The 22,119-nt window shown below is 38.9% G+C and overlaps 1 protein-coding gene across 1 annotated transcript; it reads right to left on the reverse strand.

The window, feature by feature from the left end:
- Positions 1-1,268: 1,268 nt before the first annotated feature.
- cplx2a (complexin 2a) lies at positions 1,269-20,255 on the reverse strand. The gene is made up of 4 exons (XM_014023488.1): positions 20,043-20,255; positions 18,817-18,913; positions 5,076-5,254; positions 1,269-2,825 (listed from the first exon to the last, which is right to left on the reverse strand). The coding sequence occupies exons 2-4, from the start codon at positions 18,845-18,847 to the stop codon at positions 2,634-2,636; spliced, it is 402 nt and encodes a 133-aa protein (XP_013878942.1). The 5' UTR covers positions 18,848-18,913; positions 20,043-20,255; the 3' UTR covers positions 1,269-2,633.
- Between the last annotated feature and the right edge of the window lie 1,864 nt (positions 20,256-22,119).

Raw genomic sequence — 22,119 nt, forward strand, 5'->3', positions numbered from 1 at the left:
TAGAGTAATTAAAGTAGATAAATGGGGTTTGGGGCTTAAGAGATGCATGAACCAATTGGCGGGCCGAACTTTGGTCACTCGCGGGCCGCCAGTTGAATAGCCCCTGCTCTAGAGTTATATCAATGAAATAAAATTATAAGTAACTGCATAAATTTTCACCCCTTTTTAAGCGATTTTCAGGTTGGACCAAGGGCATAATTTTAAGTCTACCAATTATGGTGGTTATGCTCTAAAACCCTGCATGTAATTTTTAACAATTATGCTTAAGCGTACATATATGACATGGTAAATTTTTTAATCAGGTTAAAGTTACCTAAAGACAAGAGAGCTGCATCTGTCTACTTAACCAGTTAATTTTTATTGTGTTTGAGCAAATTGTCAATTTATTGGGGGGTTATTTTGACTGGATCAAATTATTGTGGAGGTCATAACCCCCCCTCAGCCCCCTGCAAATTACACATATGGGTTGGACACAAGAATTTCCAAGGCCCAATACATCACCAGGGTTTCTGTTTAACCCATCATCAAGAACAAGAAGGAATACGGGACACATGTAACCCTACTAAATGTTCAAAAAGAAAAAAATAAGTAGGTCCTCTGGATGGGTTCTTCTTTAGTGAAACGTTTCGTCTCTCCTCCAAGAGACTTCTTCAGTCTGATGAGTTTCAGGTGAACTCAGCCTTAAAAGCACTGCCTCCACATGGACAAACAGGTTAGTCACATGCAAAAGAGGACCATCGCCTAACAATAGGCTTGATTAGCTCTATTGTTCATAGAGGGTCATGTGCCCCATCACCTGACCCGTGTCGTGTTATGTGAATATAGTGAATGCAAGTGGGGGTTCAACATCCCCTTGTTTTTGTCTCTCCCTCTTTGTGTTGGTATCATTGGGGCCCTGAGGGGGCTGAGTCATACTTGCAATAAAAGCATTGTAGGAGGAGGACAAATGGACACGAAGGCCTCCACCTCTGTTTAATGGTGGACGGTCTACTAAGAGAATGTTGTTTTCACAAACTGAGTGACCAGAAGGAGAATGGTGAGAGAGACCACCAAGGCACCTGTGATCACCCAGGTGAGATGGGAGAGACTAAGCTACTGCAGCCTGGGTTCTTCTTTATCCTTCTGAGAATCTTTGGGAGGAGTGGCAAAGAGTAAGACTATTGAAGAAATCAGAGCTCCAGATGGAATGGGAGAGGAAAAATGTGTAGAATCAACTTTTTTTCAGTTTACTTCATTTTGAATTTGCTGAGGAAAAGAAAGAGAACACGTTCTGTCTGAACAAGATCTTTATTGAATCTCAAGCAGAAACATACACAGGTTAATCCCTTATTGCTCTTTCCTTTCTGTGTCTCGCTCATCCAGAACAATTATACTCAACCTCTTAAGATCTTTTTCTTTTCTGAAACTCAACAGGTGAACTGTGGTAGTCACTTCACATTGTGTGAGGGAAGGCGGCCTCTTTTCTCATCAATCCTGTCCTCTCCTGTGTATTACAGCTAATGTGAAAGCTACATTCGGTTTTCCCTCCATATCCTTTCATTTCTCATGGATCCTGATTGTACTATTGTCAGTTGTGTTTTTATGGCTGAAAGCTTAAGGTTTTAGCTGTTGTTTGAACAGCTACTCGGTCATTCTTCACCAAAACAAGAACTCAAAAACAAACGCACACGAAAAAAGAAAACCCAGCAAAACATAAGTTTCCTGAATACTGTATATACTATACCATACTGTTGAATTGATAATAGTAATAGAGGCTATATAAACATGGCTGTGAAAAACACAGTTAAACTCAGGAGTTATTGCCTTGATATATATATATATTTTTTTTTTGCATGAGAAGGAATGTGATAAATAGCGAACAGGTGGAAGTTTGGATACATATTCTCACAATAAACTGTTTTTTTCCCAGACAAATGGCATGCAAGACACAGGAGACACATTCAGTAAGGGAACAGAAACATTTCTAAACACTGTACAACATGAACATTTACCACACTGATGTCTGAGTGCTGTGGGAGTGCCTGAAGGGCAGACATGACAGAGGAAGTGTGACACTGTGTGCAAAGATTCACATAAATTTCACACACGTTTTAACACACAACATAAACTTTAGGATCACACGACAGTAGTCTTTATTATATATTTTTTTAAAATATGGCTTATCGAGTAATCTTTTTTTATTATTATTTTTATGTGGCAATTTTCTGTAGCTTTTCACCCACCGTGAGGCTTCCAATGCGTTTATTTATGTACAAATTGAAAGGAAGTGGTGAATTATTTTTGCGAGAGAGCTTCACAGCTGTCGCAGAGGAGAGAAATAAGTTTAAAACTTCTCAGAAATAGAAGGAGAAACCATCCAACATGTGTTTATTCCTCCTCTAGTTATTAGATTAACGTCCATCGAGCTAAAATTCACCTGGCTGACGTTGAGTCAGTTTAGGCTAATGGCCTTTTTCACATCGTTGGTCGTCGCTTCATTAGAAAACTTTGATTTGGCTGAAACAAAAACACTTCATCAATTCTACCTTCACTTTATGTTTTATGTGTCATTGTTGGGGGGTGAGAGAAATATCAAATAAGGGTCTGACTCATCCAACCCTGTGAATGAAGCTACAACTACGATGTTAGCTATGCTACTTCTTCAGCATGTCCTGCAGTGGGCCTGGCAGATACTTCATCACTGTGTCCATGATGCTCTCCTCCTCCTCTTCGTCTCCACATCCAGCCGGCACAGCTTTCTTGGGTCGGGTCAAGCTGCCCTCTGCGGGCACCTCTGCAGCGGCTGCCGCCTCCGCTTCGGCCTCCTCGCGCTTTTTCAACCCGTACTGGTGGTCAGAAGCAGACGTTTATAAGAGATGAAAGTTTAAGAAGAGTGTTTCTACTACTGACTACTACTACTGTTTGGCCAAATCAGTTTTGGTCTCACATATTGTTAGTGAGCTTTGCTGAGAAGGGCTCTAATGTGCAGTTGAGGACAGATACACAACCCAGTACGAAACTGGTTTATACCAGGTAAGTAACAGGAAAGCACGACATACATACTGAGTAAGGTCTAGGACAGGGCTCTGCAACCTGTGGGTTTGGGGCCACATGTGGCTTTTGGTCCCTCTGCAGTGGCTCTTTGACCAAGACCAACATGGGATTGTTTTACATTGGTTTTTATACCCACAACATAAAAGGCTTAGAAAGATTTAGCTGTTTTTCCTATTAGTTTGCAAATATGTGATCGATACTACTAATACAATGAGTGAAACATGTTGATTAGATCATGCTAGTATCCTGTTGGCCACTTTAATAATCCATCAGTGTTGCCTTTAAAGACCTTTAAGACTAGCCCCTTAGCAGTTGGCCCTAAAATTCCTTTAAGGCTTTTTGACATTTTTTTTTTATTATTTTTTATCATTTGTAAGGGGTATCAAGCTCCGGTAAAAATCAGAGGAAGTCATCTGACAACTTGGTTTTCAAAAAAAAAAAAAAAAGAAAAAAAAAGCCCCAGGTAGCATTTGGAAATGTCAGAAAATGTTTAAAGGCATAAACCAAACCAAACTCTTTTTTGCCCACCAGTGGAACAAAGACTGCCAAGGGGCTAGGCTAGATAATAATAATAACTACAATTTTTTAAAAATTTGGTATAAACTATATGAGGTGCAACATTACATGTACCCGTATCGAACCGTTTAATACAGTGCTTTAGGCTCAACACACACTTGTATGGAACAATACAGATTTTTAACATTTATTTTATTAACTTGTCTTCTGAAGATGCTCTGTGTTGAAGGATCAGTGGATCTGTGTTCGACTACTCCACCTAGGCTGCATTGTTGAGCGCAGAACAGATCCACTGAGAAACTTGCTGTTTCAGCAACATTTAATTTAAAAACTGTACTTTTGAGGTTAAACAAATGTTCATACTTGATTTAAATAAATAACAACTTAAAATGGGCATGGAAATTTCTCTTTTTTGTATTGAAAAAATATCGAACCGTGAGACTAAAGCATTGAATCGAACCGAATTGTGAATTTTCTGCATCGTTGCACCTCTATATATCTTGTTTGCATTAATATGGGCTAATATGTCCTAAAGTGTACAAATGATAATAAACATTCAAATTCATTATTTATTTTTAAGTTTTTTTTTAATGTTGCCCACAGTGGCCCATGGGCCACCAGTTGATAAACACAATTGGAGCACGTTTTGCAGCTCAGGACACATTTTTATTAGCGAGCCAAGGGAAAGAAATGCCTCTTTTGATTGTAAAGGTTGCAGACCCCTGGTATAGGTACAGAATAGATACATACTGGGTAAGCAGGAGAGTCATTACAGGGTTAAGTACTAGGTCTGAAATGAGTACATAAGTTTAGTACCGACACGTACTGGGTAAGGTACATCCCAGGTAAGTATAAGGCTGGTATGTTTTAAGTATGTAATGGTGTACCATTTAAATACCAGCTGGGTACTGCTCAAGTACAGTACTACCTACAGTGTGTACTGGGCTGTGTTATATTTGTGACCAAAGGTCCTTTCGGCATATCCAAGCTTAAAGTTTCAAATTTCTGCAGAGACTAATTTTATCTCAGCAGGCTTTAGGTTCTGTCAGCACATGCAAAGGTAATATAAATATTGCAGAACGGCATCATGACTAATTAACAGCTTCATGTCATGGTGGCTATTTAAATTTTTTAAATCAGCCCTCTACGGTTGCCAGCTTCTGAATAAAACCTCAGTTCTCGGTCCTTATGATAAGCTTTCTTTGTTCCTCTCACTTCTGAACAGCGTCCTGATCCTCCACTGGTCTATTTTTAATCTGACAGACAAAAATAACACAAAAGTGGTGCAAAAAATAGTCTGCATCAAATCGTTTGGATAGTAAAAAAAGGAGATTTGCTGTCACACAGGCCGGAAATTGAAGCCATGATGAAATCAGGATGAAAGCTAGAGTCTTTAAAAATTTTCTACCTCCATTTCACAACAAATAAAAGCTTTTTTTTCTTTGTCAGCTTCTGTTCTTTTAATAAAAGACCGACTGTAGCTCAGATAACAGCTTGTTCCACAGCTGCTTTGTGGAGCGTCATACCTTGTCTCTAATGCCTTGCCTCATCGATTCCCTCTCCGCCTCCATCTTGGCATATTTGGCCTTCCTCTCCTCCTCCTGCTGCCTCAGCGCCTCCTGTCGCTCCTCCTCTTTCTTGGCTGCATCGGGGTCTTCCTCCTTCTCCTCCCCACCCAGCATCTTGCCAACATCAGGGGGTCCCCCTGAAAGAGAGGAACATAAAGATGCAGTCGGAGTTGAACTTTTAAAACCTGACTTTTACATTTCTTTTCATGCAAAAATGCAGCTTTACACTCATGAGTGTATAATGACAAAGATTTGTTGTTTTTTTTACTCATTCTCAACTTTGATGCTCAACCCATAAATGCAGTTTTCTAACAAATACAGCAACATTTAAGGGGAAATGTTCAGTTTTAATAAAAAAAAAACCCCACTAAATATTGTTTCAACAAATACTTTTTTTTACGCCCAGATTTCATCCGGGCACAAGGAGGTGCCAATACATCACCTGTTTTAATCAAACTAATGACCTTTCAATTCCATTTTTGACAATTTTGTGTTTTTTCAACACCATTGTGAATTTACACTGCAAAAAATGTCCACCTAACCAAGTTTTAAACTCTCTTATCCAGCCAAAAAGTATTTTTGATCTTGTTTTGAGACTGATTTACTAAACAAGAACTGATTGTGTAAGAATAATAATCTTGTTTTCAGAATGTGTAAGATTATTTGTCTTGTTAGTCTGAAAATTTGACTCAAATTAAGTCAAAATTTCTGCCATTGGAGTAAGAAATATTTACTTGGTAAGATTCTTGAAATACTTGATTTGACTCATTTTTTTCTTATTTCAAGAATCTGACCAAGTAAAATTTTCTTACTCCATTGACAGAAAATTTTGACTTGAGTCAAATTTTCAGACTAACAAGACAAATAATCTTACGCATTCTGAAAACAAGATGATTATTCTTATGCTGCGTTCACACCGAACGCGATTTCAGCTTCAAAATCGCAGCCAACGCTGAAGTTTGAAGCTTGTGCACTTCGAGGTCAGACGCAGGACAGCTCTTGAAGCGCTGCACGGCGACAGCCTCCCCGCCCCTCCCTCCTCTGTTGGGCTCTGTTTAATGTCGGACGAGGAAGTGGCTTTGCTTTATTTACAGAGAGCAAGAGACGTGTCAGGTTCATCAGATAATTAATTCATAATTAATTCACCAGATAATTCAGAGTAGAGGCTCACAGCTGCTTTCAGGACTATTTTTCCAGTCTGATGAGTCGCTGCCACGCATTGCTGCGGATCAGGACACGACTGCAGGCASTCATTTCAGCTGAAGAGCTCCGCTCCGTCTGTTTCAGGTTAGTGGACATCATTCAGTAAACTGTCCCGTCGGGAAATATGTTGCTACGTCACATAGTGGAGTCTCTCTGATTGGTTGATGTGGCGCGTCGAGCTGCAAAAGTTCAGATTTCCCAACTTCAGCGATTTGGACGATCTGAGCGTCGAACGCTCAGATCGTTCAAATCGTTCAAATCGCGCTGCTCTAATCGCGCTTGAGGCGCCGCAGAACTTCCCGATGTTGCTTGAAGCGCGTCCACCATAGACTTTGCATGTAAACCTGCTGCTCCTGACGCTGAAATCGCGTTCGGTGTGAATGCACCATTACACAATCAGTTCTTGTTTAGTAAATCAGTCTCAAAACAAGATCAAAAAGACTTTTTGGCTGATATAAGGTTTTAAAACTTGGTAAGATGGACAGTTTTTGCAGTGTAGGAAGTTCCTTCATTAAGCTCTTTAAGAAAACAACCAGTCAATAAAATAAATGCAGCATTATAGTGCAAAATGCAATCTAAAGTGTGATTATTGGATTAGTCTCCGATATAAGCCTTCTTTTTGTTCTTGTGTGAACTGAACATTATATAATGTCTCCAGATGCCAAGACTGAAAAATGCTGAATAATGTGGAGATTAAAAAACTGGAACAGGCAAATTTGACTTTATCTTTTCTTAAAAGCCAGTGATCTGGAAGACGTTGCCAAAAAGAAAAGAGGGAGGAAGGAATAAACTCTGAAATTACGCAGCAAGACTGTAGTTTATGGAAAACAAGGCGAGAGGAGGAGAATCTCATCAAAACTATTTTGTCCAATTAGCTGAGCTGCTCCAGCAGTTTATGGGTGAACACCCAGAGGAGGAGAGCGAACGAGCCGGAGAGAAAGACAGGAAGAGAGGAAGGGGGGGAAAGAGGTAGAAGAGGCTGAGAGAGGAGGCGAGAGGGAGGTAAGAGTCATCTGAGGAGGAGACGCAAACAACTAAGTAAAGGTTCTTTAAGTCCGCAGCTTCCCCTTCGGCTTCTGATGGAGTTTTGACTCATCAGCATAATAAAACCAAGCTTCAGCAAAATAAGTGAGAGAGATAACAATCATTAGAGGCAGAGAAGAGAAAAAGACTGAATTTATCCAGGTTACAAACTATAAACAGTAAATTACCAGTTAAACAAATTACTTTTTTTAAATGAAAGATCTCAACAAAGAAGAAACGTGTTTATGAATCAGGGATCAAACGTAAATTACTGTATCTTCATACATCTAGGGCTGGTTTAATGAACAAACCGGCCAATTAGAGAATAATAAATTACAGTTGTTCTGTTATGGAGTGTAAATGCAGCCCAACAGAACTCTGCCCAGATGTTTCCACGTTCTACATCTGCGTGAGTAGAAATGTCTTCCTTGTAGATCATCTGTGCCCCTCAGACTGACCTGCAGCTGCAAGAGAGACATTCTTTAAAAGTCAGCCCACTCGTTTGCATAATCTTGAACAAAGCAGTAGTCGAGTGTGGTTTTAGCTCTTTGATGAAAAAAAAAATCCCAAGGATTTAAATTACAAGGTTTGTCAAACGCTCATAAAATTACAATCTGAGAGCGTTTGCAGCAACAAGGCTGCAGTTCTCTACTTATGGTTCTCTATAGCAAATAAAACAGCTGGGGTTTTATTAAATGTCCAATATTTGCTAAATCGTTTATATTTAGAGCTTCTTTCTCTTTGTCTTAAAGGGATCAGCAGGATTTCAGGTCTTCATACACCAGATTTTACCAGAAACGGTTGTTTGTGTTTGTGTTAGGTTGATGGCGCGAAAGCTAAAGAAGACATGAAAAGTAAAATATATATATATATATATATATATGATCGTAGATATAAAGAAATCTCACAAGGGCACGATTAAAAGTTTTTGGAGAAACTAAGAAGTCCCAACAGAAAGCTGACTCACTCAGTCCAAACACACCAAAATTTACACACAAGTGAAACCTTTTCATGTTGAAATTTGTCAGAATAAAGAAATTCATTTTTTAACTGATGATATCTATTTGTTTAAAGTCTCTAAATATCAAAATATGACAAACAAAAAGAAAAAAAACTATGTTGCCTTAAATGTTGGAAAGCAAAACTGCTTAAAAAAAAGAATTGCTGAGAGTTTTCCAATGATGCCAAGAAAGGATCCCGATCAGGACGGGACACTTCAGTCAGATTGATATCTTTATATCGCACACCAATCATCTTTTATGGCCTGACTACGTGCTGCAACAAAAAGCAGAACTGATGTGTTGCACAGTTCTGTGGAAACACAACCAAGGAGAGAGTTGGCATTTATTATTTCCTGGAAATCAAAGTCTTTGCATCGTCCTCAGTGTTTGTGTTCAGCTGCTCTGACTGTTGCAGATGAGGGAGGCTCATGCGTGTCTTACATCAGCCCTACATGTTTGCACAGAGGAGTGTTCAAGTGAATCTAAAGTACTTTTCAGCTGTTATTTGTCCCAGTTAAAGTGTTCCACTTGACTGCTCATATTTAAAACACTTAAACGCTTCGTCCTAATTGTTGATACAGAAACTGTACAGAAAGAAAAAATCAAAGCAAAATGTTACATTATGGGACTTATCACCAACTGACAGCAGGAGGGTTATTAACCAACCTGCACCTTTTATGATAAATGATAAGATAACTTGAGGTATCCAGTGTTGTATAAAGTCCCTCAAAGTAACACTTGAATAAAAGTCCAAGTATCTTATCATAAAATTACTTTGGTAAAAGTTAGTCTCCTCTAAGAATATTACTTGAGTAAAAGTCTTAAAGTATCAGAATTTTTTTTGTACTTAAGTATCAAAAGTAAATTTCTGACATAAAATCTACTTAAGTATTAAAAGTTAGAGTATTGAGTAACAGTGTGTGGTTAGATTTTCCAAAATACATTTATTGGGAGATGACCTCCAAAAAATATTTTTTCTAAAAACATGCATTTGTATGACGGAGTATTAGAGCCACAAAAAGAGATTTTTTTGATTTTTTTATTACGAGAATAAAGTCATAATATTACAACGTTAAAGTGATATAAAATAAAGTCATAATATTACGAGATTAAAGTTGTAATATTACAACGTTAAAGTTGTTTAAAATAAAGTCAATCTTACGAGATTAAAGTTGTAATATTACGACTTTAATCTCGTAATATTATGAGTTTGAAGTCGTTATATTACGAGATTAAAGTTGTAATATTACGAGATTAAAGTCATAATATTACAAGATTAAAGTCATAATATTACGTCATAATATTACGAGATTAAATTCAAAATATTATGAGTTTAAAGTCGTAATATTACGAGATTAAAGTCGTAATATCACGAGTTTAAAGTCGTAATATTACGAGATTAAAGTCATAATACTACGAGATTAAAGTCATAATATTACAAGTCATAATATTACGAGATTAAATTCAAAATATTATGAATTTAAAGTCGTAATATTACGAGATTAAAGTCGTAATTGTACAAGTTTAAAGTCGTAATATTACGAGATTAAAGTCATAATATTACGAGATTAAAGTCATAATATTATGAGTTTAAAGTCGTAATATTGTAGCCTTTACATGAAAAGCATGCAAAATGAGGAACGTTGAGCAATTTCTCAAGTTGGTTTTTAGTATTGCTATAAATAAATAGTTAATCTTTTAGCACATTAGTATCAAACTATCAGTAGCAGGATTTCGAAATTGTGCAAACGACTATAAAATGAAGCTGAATTGTAATTAATGGATGCATAGACAGATTTAGTCGGCACGTAGCTAATTTGGATGAAAGATATTAATCTGTCACTGGCCCTAATACTCTGTCGTACAGCTGTGATGGATTGTGTACAAATTAATACAGTATCAGAAGGGTACATTTATACTTCTCATCCAACTACAATTAAATTCACTCTATCCTTAAGTGCAGTAACAAAGTATTTGTTCAAACAAATACTTGTACAAACAAGCAAGATTTCTGGCTGTCACAGACCTGTAACTTCTTTTTTAAGAGGCTCCTCTTTCCCCCACTCATTACCTGTATTAATGGCACCTGTTTGAAGTCGTTAACAGTATAAAAGACACCTGCCCACAACCTCAAACACTCACACTCCAAACTCCACTATGGTGAAGACGAAAGAGCTGTCGGAGGACACCAGAAACCGAATTGTAGACCTGCACCAGGCTGGGAAGACTGAATCTGCAATAGGCAAGCAGCTTGGTGTGAAGAAATCTACTGTGGGAGCGATAATCAGAAAATGGAAGACATACAAGACCACTACTAATCTCCCTCGATCTGGGGCTCCACGCAAGATCTCAGCCCGTGGGGTCAAAATGATCACAAGAACGGTGAGGAAAAATCCCAGAACCACAAGGGGGGATCTAGTGAATGACCTGCAGAAAGCTGGGACCAATGTTACAAAGGCTACCATCAGCAACACACTACGACGCCAGGGACTCAGATCTTGCAGTGCCAGACGTGTCCCCCTGCTTAAGCCAGTCCATATCCAGGCACGTCTGAAGTTTGCTAGAGAGCATTTGGATGTTCCAGAAGAGTATTGGGAGAATGTCATATGGTCAGATGAAACCAAAGTAGAACTATTTGGTAAAAACACAACTCGTCCTGTTTGGAGGAAAGTGAATGCGGAGTTGCATCCAAAGAACACCATACCAACTGTGAAGCATGGGGGTGGCAACATCATGCTTTGGGGCTGTTTCTCTGCAAAGGGACCAGGACGACTGGTCCGTGTACATGAAAGAATGAATGGGGCCATGTATTGTGAGATTTTGGGTGCAAACCTCCTTCCATCAGCAAGGGCAGTGAAGATGAAACGTGGCTGGGTCTTTCAGCATGACAATGATCCCAAGCACACTGCCAGGGCAACAAAGGAGTGGCTTCGTAAGAAACATTTCAAAGTCCTGGAGTGGCCTAGCCAGTCTCCCGATCTCAACCCCATCGAAAACCTTTGGAGGGAGTTGAAAGTCYGTGTTGCCCGCCGACAGCCCCAAAACATCACTGCTCTAGAGGAGATCTGCATGGAGGAATGGGCCAACATACCAGCAACAGTGTGTGCCAACCTTGTGAAGACTTATGGTGCGTTCACACCGAACGCGATTTCAGCGTCAGGAGCAGCAGGTTTACATACAAAGTCTATGGTGGACGCGCTTCAAGCAACGTCGGGAAGTTCTGCGGCGCCTCAAGCGCGAACGTTTGACCTCTGTCATTGCCAACAAAGGATATACAACAAAGTATTGAGATGAACTCTTGTTATTGACCAAATACTTATTTTCCACCATTATTTGCAAAAAAATTCTTTAAAAGTCAGACAAAATGATTTTCTCATTTTTTTTCACAGTTTGTCTCTCATAGTTGAGGTCTACCTATGATGTCAATTACAGGCCTCTCTCATCTTTTTAAGTGGGAGAACTTGCACAATTGGTGACTGACTAAATACTTATTTTCCCCACTGTAAATAAACTAAAACCAAGCATTAAAAATGCAGTAATAACCAATAAAAACTAGCAAATCTACTTTAAAAACTAATTAAAACTAAATGTATTAAAAGAAAAAAGTCACAACGAACTTAAACTAAACTATAAGGAAAAATCTAAAATTATTATAACCTTGGTCAGCACTGACGCCTCACAGCAAGAAGGTCCTGGGTTTAAATCCCGGTTCATTCACTGTGGAATTTGGACGTTCTCCTTGTGCACGAGTGGGTTCTCAAAAACAGGCCCAGGCTTCCCTCGCAACTAAGCTCTGTGATCTTATTGGGATTTGCCTGATTAAATAAAAGCTAATAAACACAAATGAGTCATTTTCCCATTCTAAGATGCTCTCAGTCTAAAACTCCTTGCATGAAAAGTGATGGGCGACATGCATTCCATCAAGGAATGTCAGACCTTTATATAAGTTGGAGGAATTGTTTTAAAGTTGCAGATAAAGTAACACGTCTGCAAAAGAAGTCTGTTGACTTTTGCTGTCCTTTTTTTACAACTTCAACTAATATTGCCTCATAACATGGATCTGATAATCTTTACCTTTACTTTATTGGCCTTTACAGCCCACAGCATATAAGCTGTCATCAGTAAGATCAGTGAAAGTTAATTTATGCAGTTCATGGCTTTTTTTAAAAAGCAGCTTTAAATGAGATCTATTTAGGTTAAACTGCATTGGTTCAGCTTCTTGATTCTTGAGCTCCGGTGTCATTTTCTTTAATCCTCTCCTTTTGGCAGTTCTCTGTAAAATCTTTGTTAAATCCAAGGTCTTAAGGGAAAGTGAGAGAGATGACCAACCTTGGTAACCTCTCCCAGAGTCTGCATTTGGACCGCATCAGATAAGTGGTTCTTATCGCTCCTGTTTTAAACCCACAGTGTGAAGGACGTGGTCCAGAGCCAGATGGAAATCATTGCTTTGGTAAAGCTTTTTAAACATCCCGGTGGCGTTAAATGTAAAAATACTTCTTGTGCAATACTTTTGCACATTTATTTCAGCCACACCTTATATGTGTGTGAAGGAGAGGGAGGCAGGTGGAACGGTGAGGCTACAAGGAGCAGAGTTCCCACAGGTGCAGGACTTCAAATATTTACGGTGAACTGTGCAAGAAAACAAAGTTTGGTGAAAAAAGAAGAAGAAGAAGAAGAAGAGTGTCCAGAACAGACGGAGAAACGTTTCAGGACTGATTTGTGACAAAACGTGGCAGCAAAGGTCAAAGGAAAGGTTTACAAGAGCGAGTTTGAAACAGTGGTGTTGACAAAATGACAGGAGACTGAACAGGAAGTGTCAAAGATGAAGATGCTAAGGTTCTCTTCGGGACTGACAAGAATAGTTAAGATGAGGTCATCAGAGGTGCAGCACAGGCTGAACGACTGGGAGGTAAAGTTGGAGAGACCACGGCGATGGTTTTGGACATGTCCAGAGGAGGGGACAGAGTTGGCAGAATGAGTTTAGAGATTCAGCTTCCAAGAAGACAGAGTGAGACAGAGGAGGACGATGCACTGTGGTGACCCCTGAAGAGGGAACAGCCAAAAGAAGAAGATTTTCGCAAATATATTCAAAAGCTAAAAATGTGAAAAGAGGATGCTGTGCCTTCTGTCGACTTCTTTATGCCAACGTCTCATTCTGTCCACCGTTTATTCCAGAGGAGAACAAATACCAACTGTTTAGTTACCTGATATTCAACAGCATGACAAGCATTTATTGGCTAATTTCACTTTCAAATCTCCAAGATTTGGATTTGTGGTAAAATGTAAGATAGATTGTAGTTTCCCTGTCCAGATTTATTTGTTAAATTTTCCTCCAGTTCCCAGTAAATGTTTAAAGTAGTACAGAACAAGGTGATGATATAGTTGTCATCTATGTGAGAATTAACCAGCTATAGTTTAAATAAATGAGGCGACTTTGATTATAAAAGTGAGACATTCGGAACCAGAACAGGAGTTTAAACTTTAGACACAACCAAGCTGGTTTTAAACAGACTTAAACACAAACTAACAGAAAATCATGGGATAAGGAAGGAATCATAAAGAAAGATAAGAACTGTTTTTCTTATTATCTTCTGTTTCAGGAGAAAAGATGAGAAAGAGTATTTCAATGTGTCTCTTGTTCCGTTTCTTCCCAAAAAAATGTAGTTTTTATTTATTTATTTATTTATTTATTTATTTGCATATGTAAAGATTTGAGCTGAAATAACACAGGTTTTAAATATGCAACAAATAATTAACAAAACTGAAACCAAATAAAAAATGAATAAATTGTTGCTTTTTATGGATGAAAATGTCACCTACTGTATAAAGAGGTAAATAACACTTCTCACATAATATATAGAATTATCAAATGTTTTTAACACCAGGTTCAAGAAAAAAATAAAATAAAGAAAGTTTAAGGCTGTAGTACAAAAAAATTAGAAAAGATCACCAAACAAACAAGTTATTTTTAGCTGCTTATTGATGTTATTTACAGACGCCAAAGGGGAAATTTGCCCTTTTCCACTTTCAGTAATTTGTTGTCATGTATAAAAAGCATCAGTCAGTCGTACAGATTGGAGGATTGAGTCATAACTTCAATAAATGAATCTTTTATTTAGTTATTAAATTATTTAGATTCCAGCTTTTGTTGCTCAGTCGAGCTGAAACGTGAGTTATTCCTAAAAATAGAAATGCATCTGTGTTGTTTGTAAAGTGTCAGATTAGCAAAGCAACTTTTATAGCCAGAGTCTAGTTTTTCCATCCACTCCCAAACTGCAGGGTGAGGTTTCCAGCAGTCAGATGAAATTACTGACCAACTTCTTGTTGCTGTTTCTACACAACTTAGCTGGAAGTTGTGGGATGAACGTGTCTGGGGGGATCGGGTGGCGTGGCCGTCTCAGCAGATTCTCCCCCCGACGTATCGAGTTCCAGCCCTGCTGCGTCATTACAGCTCGACCATGTTCCTGTTTCTTTCAGTCTGTTACTGGAGACACCTGGATCGCTTAATGCACTGGATGCATTTTCTCTGTCACACAGACTCACACTCATCACCTCACATACTCAGGAAAACCCTCAGAAAGGGGACAGACGGTTCACCGCCGGATCACAGAGCGGAACAAAGAAAGATTGAAGGAATAAACAATGAAAAGATTTTATGTTTTATATTTTTCATTTTAGTTTCTCTCAAGGTATAAGTTCTAGTAATCAATTAAAGGCCTAGCATTTCTTAAAGGAATGCACATCGCCCTCTGCCTTTCATGCTAGAAATTTAGACTAAAATCATTTTATGATGAGAAAGGATCAAGTTAGAGATGTAAAATATAATTATATGCAATTTTATACTATATTGTAATATGTTGTGTGGTCTTGCATGATCTGTTAGTGCTTGGAATTTGTTGTCATGATTTTTGCCTTGGTTAGTGTTTTATGTGATCGTTTCTTAGTCGGTTTTGTTCTCGTGTTTTATTTTCTTATTTCCTGCCCAGTGTTTCCTGTCCACTTTGTCCTCAGTCAGCTTCAAACCGTTTTTTTTTTCAGCCTGCCACTCAGACCTGTCCACAGTTTATCACCCAGGTGCTTCCACTTCTCACCCTCTGTATTCATCTGGTCTCGTGTCTTTGTTGCCCCAGAGAGTCAGTAGCTGCGTTTCCGTTGCAAATGTGCTCGAAACTTTGTCGATATTCTGTTAATGTCGAAAAAACACTGTTTCGCAACTGTAGGTTTCCATTAAGTAAGAAATGCTATTAAAGTCACGAGTGAATACGTTTGTTCTCGCAATAAGTCATTACAAACATGGCGGCGATGGATATAAACACATAGCATGTTGCTACCACGACACTAGCGCTCATCATCAGAGGAGACGTCGGCGTCTTTTATCGAGGCTTTCCAGAGACAAGCCCCTACTTAGGAGCGACTACGTATGCTGTGTTTTTGGGAAATTGTAGTCGGTGAGTTTACTACTTTATTTTACTACTTCTGTGATATTACAACTACTTCTACTTCCTGGTATCTTTGTCGTCGTCTTTTTCGCCAGTAGAAACAGCTGGTTGTTGATCACGTGACTCCAGTGATGCGAAAAAAGTGTTTCCATTCCAATTTTGTGAAAAACACCAATTTCGATACGGCCGAAATACCACCTCACCCTAGCGCAAAAACATTTTGTCGACAAATGTAGTTTTTTTGGAAACTGACGTGTTTCCATTGAGCAAATTTATTTTTGAATTCTAATTTGCGCATTTTCATGGTCAGTGGAAACACAGCTTGCCTGTTTTTCATGCCTCCAGTCCTGACCACATCCACATTCTCATGTTTCTCCTCCTCGTTGTTTTTGTAAGTTTGTTACCGCCACGTCTGCTTTTTCTTTCATTATTTAATAAATAAGGTTTTAACTTTAGTTCCTCGTGTATGCCTGCTTTTTGGGTTTTTACCAAGACCATGACAGTGTTTATATTTGTAACTGACTCTCAGCACCACACCAAAGTTTAGTTCGCACCACAGCATGTAAAACAATTACAAATCCTATTTTTATTTTACAGAAAAGAGCCGCAAGAATTATCACAAAAAAACAATTACAGTCACCCATCAAATTCACTGTTCCATCAGTTGAAGTTATTAAAGTTCTACGACTTGTAATATTTTGTCCGTTATGTATAGGGCTCAAAAAACATGTTACCTTCGAACATCCAATTACATTTTGTTAAAAGAGAGAGTTGTTACAATCTTAAAGGGATAGAAATGTTTGTCAAACCTAAAGTTTGAAGCAGCTTGAGGGGATAGAGTGCTAAAATCCAGGGAATAAAAGATGACATGAAAAGGGCCAGATCAGCATGTGTATTTAAGACAAAAGTTAAAGGTTAATTTGTTGGAGAAATATAAAATGGTTTTATATAAGATTTGTTGCTCAAGAAGGATTTAAACCTTTATTGATTTTGTTTTTGCTTTTTCTTTTTTTTTCTTTGTATGTTTTTGTTTTGTGCTTAGTATTTGAAGATTATTTTTGGATTGAATAAGTTTAGTGAGAAAAGCGGAAGAAATTATAAGACTTCTTTTCTTCTTCTGCTACATTTCATTTAATTTCTGATTGTATTTTGTTGTATATAGAATTTGTTGTTGTTTTTTTTAGATAAATGAATAAAATATCAAATTCACAGCCTTTTGTGTGTGTTGGTTGACGTTGCTTAGCTGTGGCTGCCATTTTGAATTGGGTTGACTTTAAAAATGAATCAGTTGTAAAAGTACTAAAATCAATTCAGTGAGCAATGGGAGTAAACGCTTATTGTGCGGACAAATAAACACACACACAAAGGCAAAAACACTACTGCCCTTCCAGTGGCCAATTGGCCACTTAACACTTTCACATTTTGCTTTCACATATAGGACAGTTGAAGGCCAAAGAAAGAAGATGGGAGGAGGAAGAAATAGCAAAAGTCTAGAACAGAGGTGGGCAATCCTGGAAGGCCACTGTCAGGCAGGTTTGAATGAATGATTACCAAGCCTCTGCAGAACCTGAAGAGGTAATTAATCACTGACTCAGGTGTTTTGGAGTAGGAAAACAAGGAAAACATGTAGGATAGTGGCCTTCGAGGACCAGGATTGCCCATTCCAGGACTAGAATCAGAGCAGAAATGTAGTTAAATAAGGAGTTATTTAAACCAGCAGTCATATTGGTTAAAGACGTTTCCACAGCAGATCGACTGCTGGTTAGATTGATCATTTGGCTAATTGGTTTCTTTCAATATCTGACCACGTGCTCACTCACGAAGAGCTTTAAAGCGTCCATCTTTTGAGCACATTTAACTGACATCTCTGGAGTAAGGTTAGATTAGAAATCCAAGAACATGGACCAGGACTGCAGGACAGCAAACAACAACAAAAAAAAAAAACACTGATTATAACTCTTTCCTGTAATCTTTATGTCCAAACTGCCGCCACGTTTGGCCGTTAGATGCTGTTGCAATGTGCAAACAGCTCTCTGTTATTTAAAACATATTTCTGCCATAAAAAGAGACAAAGTCTCAAACAAACCTTATCAACCTACAGGAGGAGCGCAGCCCGACTTGTGCCGAGCGAAACCAGCATTCTCAACTCAATGCAGTTGATTTAAGAATTCATAGTGCGGACACGAGGCGCAGCAGCTATGCAGAGAGAGGCGGGCAGTTGCATCTCCTGCATCCCAATGAGCAGACAGGAACGGGCCCCAACTCCGACTGTTTAACTTGCTCTGCAACCCGGAGAGGAACAGTTCACGCACGACTCGCCAGACTGTGTGTGACTGTTGGTGGTCAGGCGCCACGTTTCTGACTTTTGCCCCGAAGCTAAAGCCGACAAGAAGGTTGAATTACTGAGTCATTATGAGGAGTAATTAGAGGCCAATAATAGCTGAGATAATATTCAAGAGGAGAAGGCTTTAAAGGACAAAAGTCTTGCGGAAACATATGTTAAGCTTTGCTCTTGGCCCGACAGCTCGTCTCTGTCTCACTTGTCTCAAAAGGTACCAAAGGTTATTAAAACCTTTTTTTTTACATTAAGCTGTAGCTGAAATGAGTTGTTGCTTCCAAAAAAAAAAAAAAAAAACCTGTTCTTTTTATTATTGATTTTAACACTACATCTGCTGATTTGGATTTTATTAAAAAAACTACCCGATTGACAGAGAAATGAAGCCAATTCTACAATATCACGCAGAGGACAAAATAGCTTTCCATTAGCATCTCGCGTCAAGCTCTTTTGCTGTCAAGGGCTTAGAGGAAGGAGTTGCACTCCTTTAAGTGAAATTATGCTGCTGTTTTCAGAAAGCGGAAAAGAAAACGTGTTGCTGAGATCAGCAGTTTGGTGCAGGATGGGGCGCAGTCCAGCAACACCGCCCCCTGTTATTACACGGTAAGTACTGGTACAGCGCTGCTGCTCGGCGTCCCTTTAAATCCTTTGCACTGCAGTGCTGTTAAATCAACCTCACGCCCCGGCAGACTACTCACCTCCCAGCGCAGCTTTCATTACAAAATTCATGATGAAGCAGTTCTGTGGTCTCCTCCTCTTTCAGCGATGGGGGATGCAGCGGTGTCAGGGACAGACCTGCAGCCAGGGGACAGAACACATGAGATACACTCCAGGGTTACAGGGGTTTCATGGGACGGTGGAGGTGGAGCGTCCGGACGAAAGGGTTTGAATGGGCAAAGAGCAACAAGAGCTCTACCCTCTACTTCTGCAGGAGACACACACACCATCTACTCTACATAAACACAGAATGTGATTAAGTTTGGGAGCAAAACTCAAAAACTGGGCTGAGATATATCTAGCACAAAAACCCTCCTGAAAGGAGTTCTTTTGAGACACCTGCGCCCTCGATTTGCAACCACTCCATCATGGGTGGGTTTCTGCTGACTCTGCCTGCTTCTCCCCATCCATCCTGGTGGAAGTGACTCCCAGCAGAGGAGAGGGGAGAGGCTGAACAAAGGCAGTCAAGGTCTGTCCGTGGTCCTCAGAGAGCATCACTCCTGCAACACTTTACATATTGATACAGAAGGGATCGTTTTAAAGGTGCTTTGCTTTGTTAACACTTATTCCTTTAATTCTGCACTCATTAATCAGGGGTCATGACACATTCAAGCGTACAAATGACTTAAAACCAAAAACACTCACAATAAATAGTCTTTTATACATTCAACACTCATTTCAGGGTAAAAAGTCTCAGTTCACAGCGAGCTTGCAGCTTTTTATGATTATTTTTTTGTAACTTTTTCACAACCCATGCAGTTCTGCTGCGTTTTACAGCATCGCCTGACTTGGCGGTTAAACTTGCTGCAGCCATTGTTATAAAATCTGTTTCATCTCCTGGGTCATTTTCATCCCCACACCTAAAGTCAAATCTGCACCAGGCAAACATCTTTAATTCATCCCCCTGCTTTCTAGCACTTCGCCAACATCTGCAGCAGAATGCTCTGTCTCCTCGCATGAACTCCCCCCACTCTCCACCCCTCCCCCGTAGTAACCAAGTGTTCTCAGTGCAGCATCCCAGTACATCCACAGCAGAGGACAGCTTTTACTTCAAACTGGCTAACGCCTGAACACAAGCAGCAGAAAGCTTTGTCTTTTTATTTTAATGCATAGTAGCGCAAGCGTCTTTCGCCAAGAAGTGCAGAAACATCCCACCATCCTGTCCCGCTCAGCATCCTCATCCCTCGTTTGTCCGGACATCCTTTACCTGGGGGGGGGTTTGGTCCTCCTCTCTTCCCAGAAAGCCTGCGCAGTGCTTAAATCAGTCCGTCTCCTTCTTCTCCCTCAGTGGGGATTCGAATAAAAACACAAGTTGTGAGTCTGACAGGACCGGAGGTGCCTCTCTTTGTGTGTCACTGCACAGCTCTCAGTTTGTAGGCATGCCGGTGGTGTCAGAGTCAGGCTGCAGCGAGGAGGAGGAAAATCTATTCCTGCAGGACGAGGGGAGAACATGCACAAAGAGAGAGAAAGGGGAGGGGGTAAACATTAAGCCTATATTCCACCAGTTCAGTTCAGTTGGCCAATTTGAACACTGTTGTTAGTATGAACATATCAAAAGTGTTTTTTAATCAGCAACTGTAAGTTTGCATCAAATTAGATGATTTCAAATACTAATAAAACTGGAGTTCGCATTTTCTGCGAAAACGGATTGTTTAACGCAGAAAGATTTTTGCTGAAAATAAGCAAAGAAGTACAAACATTTAGCAATTTCTTGGAGCCAGTAAAGATGAAATCAGCAGAAAAGAGCTGAAAAAGCTGAATCTACAAAAGCAGAAAGAGCACATGTTGCTGAGCTGAGCAGTATCACAAAATGTAAAATTAGCTGAAAATAAAGCTTAAAAGAGCTGAAAAAGCGTAACAAGTTTAAATTAGCAAAAAGAAGCTGATAAAAGCACAAAAAATAGCAGAAAAGCTGAAGAAGCTACATAGATGAAAATGCAGATTCCAAAACGCTAAAAATAGCCGAAAAGAAGTTGAAGTACGCTGAAATGATCACAATGACGTTCAAATGTAAAACCAGAACAAAAGGTGAAAAGTGCAGATAAAGTTCAGCTATTTTGAAGGATTCTAAGGACATTGATGACAGCTCAATTCATTTGCAATGAGAATAAAAATGGCAGAAAAAGCTAAATATCTTAAAAAGTATAGTTTACTAAAATAGCCAAAGTCATAGCTGGAATATCCTGAAGGAGCTTTGATGCATGAAATGTTGAAATAGCATAAAAAATTGTGGAACGAGATACGTGCCGAAAAACGTCCAAAAGAAAAATGGATCATCTCAGTAATAAGCATTTGGCTTTAATAAAAGTGCAGAAAAGCTCAGTCAAAGCACTGAAAATCATACATGTTTAATCTTGAAGACCTTGCCACAAAGATTTGTACATATTTTAGTTTGACTCCACTTTCTATCAAATGTTCAGCATTGAAATGTAGGCAGATCTGCTGTTCTGTGAGCACTATTTTATTGCAAATATTGCATTTTAAATCACATGAACATTGTCTCAGCCCTTCTGGTTGACACGTGTACAGTTTGAAATAGATACAGTATTATCGCATCATCTGAATGTTGATTTTTTTTAAATGGTTTTAATCAGTTTTTCCTTTTTATTTTTGTTTTTATTCTGTATTGTATTGTACAGCACATTGTTCCATCGGAGATGAGATAAATTGGAGTGAAAAACGTTTGTTGAACAGGAAAATGTTTGCTGATATGGCCTCTTGCTACTAAACACTCGTAGTGTAATACAGACAGTGTTGTTTCTGTAAATATATAACGCCAAATACAGCTGGTAAGAATTTGTCATTTATGTACATTAAAAGTAAAAATATGAATTTGAAACTCTTTTGTTTAACCAACATTTCTTAAATCTCCTGAAATCTGATTGAGGCAGGTATTACTGTTACTGTCTGACAGGTAAAACTAGATTCCTAAGATGTAAAAATCATTTTTTCTTCTAATCCTCATTGCAGATGTTCAGTTGTGGGATGTCACTTCTCTCATTATTCATGCAGAAAAAAAATCTGCAGGAACAAGAGATGCTGCGGCAGCAGACTTGTCCTGCAGTGCTTTATTGTTTCTGTTTCAGTTAGTTAGTAACATGCATTTTCCAGGCACATAGTTTAATTATATTCCACAATTATGTTACCTTCAATTGTTATAAAAATGCTGTATGAATAAATTTGACTTTACATCAAAGCCTATCCACATGCCTTGAAATTGGCTTCCATTTCTGACACTACCACTTCAGCACATCTTTACAACAATGTTTCATGGGGAGGGGTGC

The sequence above is a fragment of the Austrofundulus limnaeus genome, unplaced genomic scaffold, assembly GCF_001266775.1.
Source record: "Austrofundulus limnaeus strain Quisiro unplaced genomic scaffold, Austrofundulus_limnaeus-1.0 Scaffold372, whole genome shotgun sequence".
Classification (NCBI taxonomy): domain Eukaryota; kingdom Metazoa; phylum Chordata; class Actinopteri; order Cyprinodontiformes; family Rivulidae; genus Austrofundulus; species Austrofundulus limnaeus.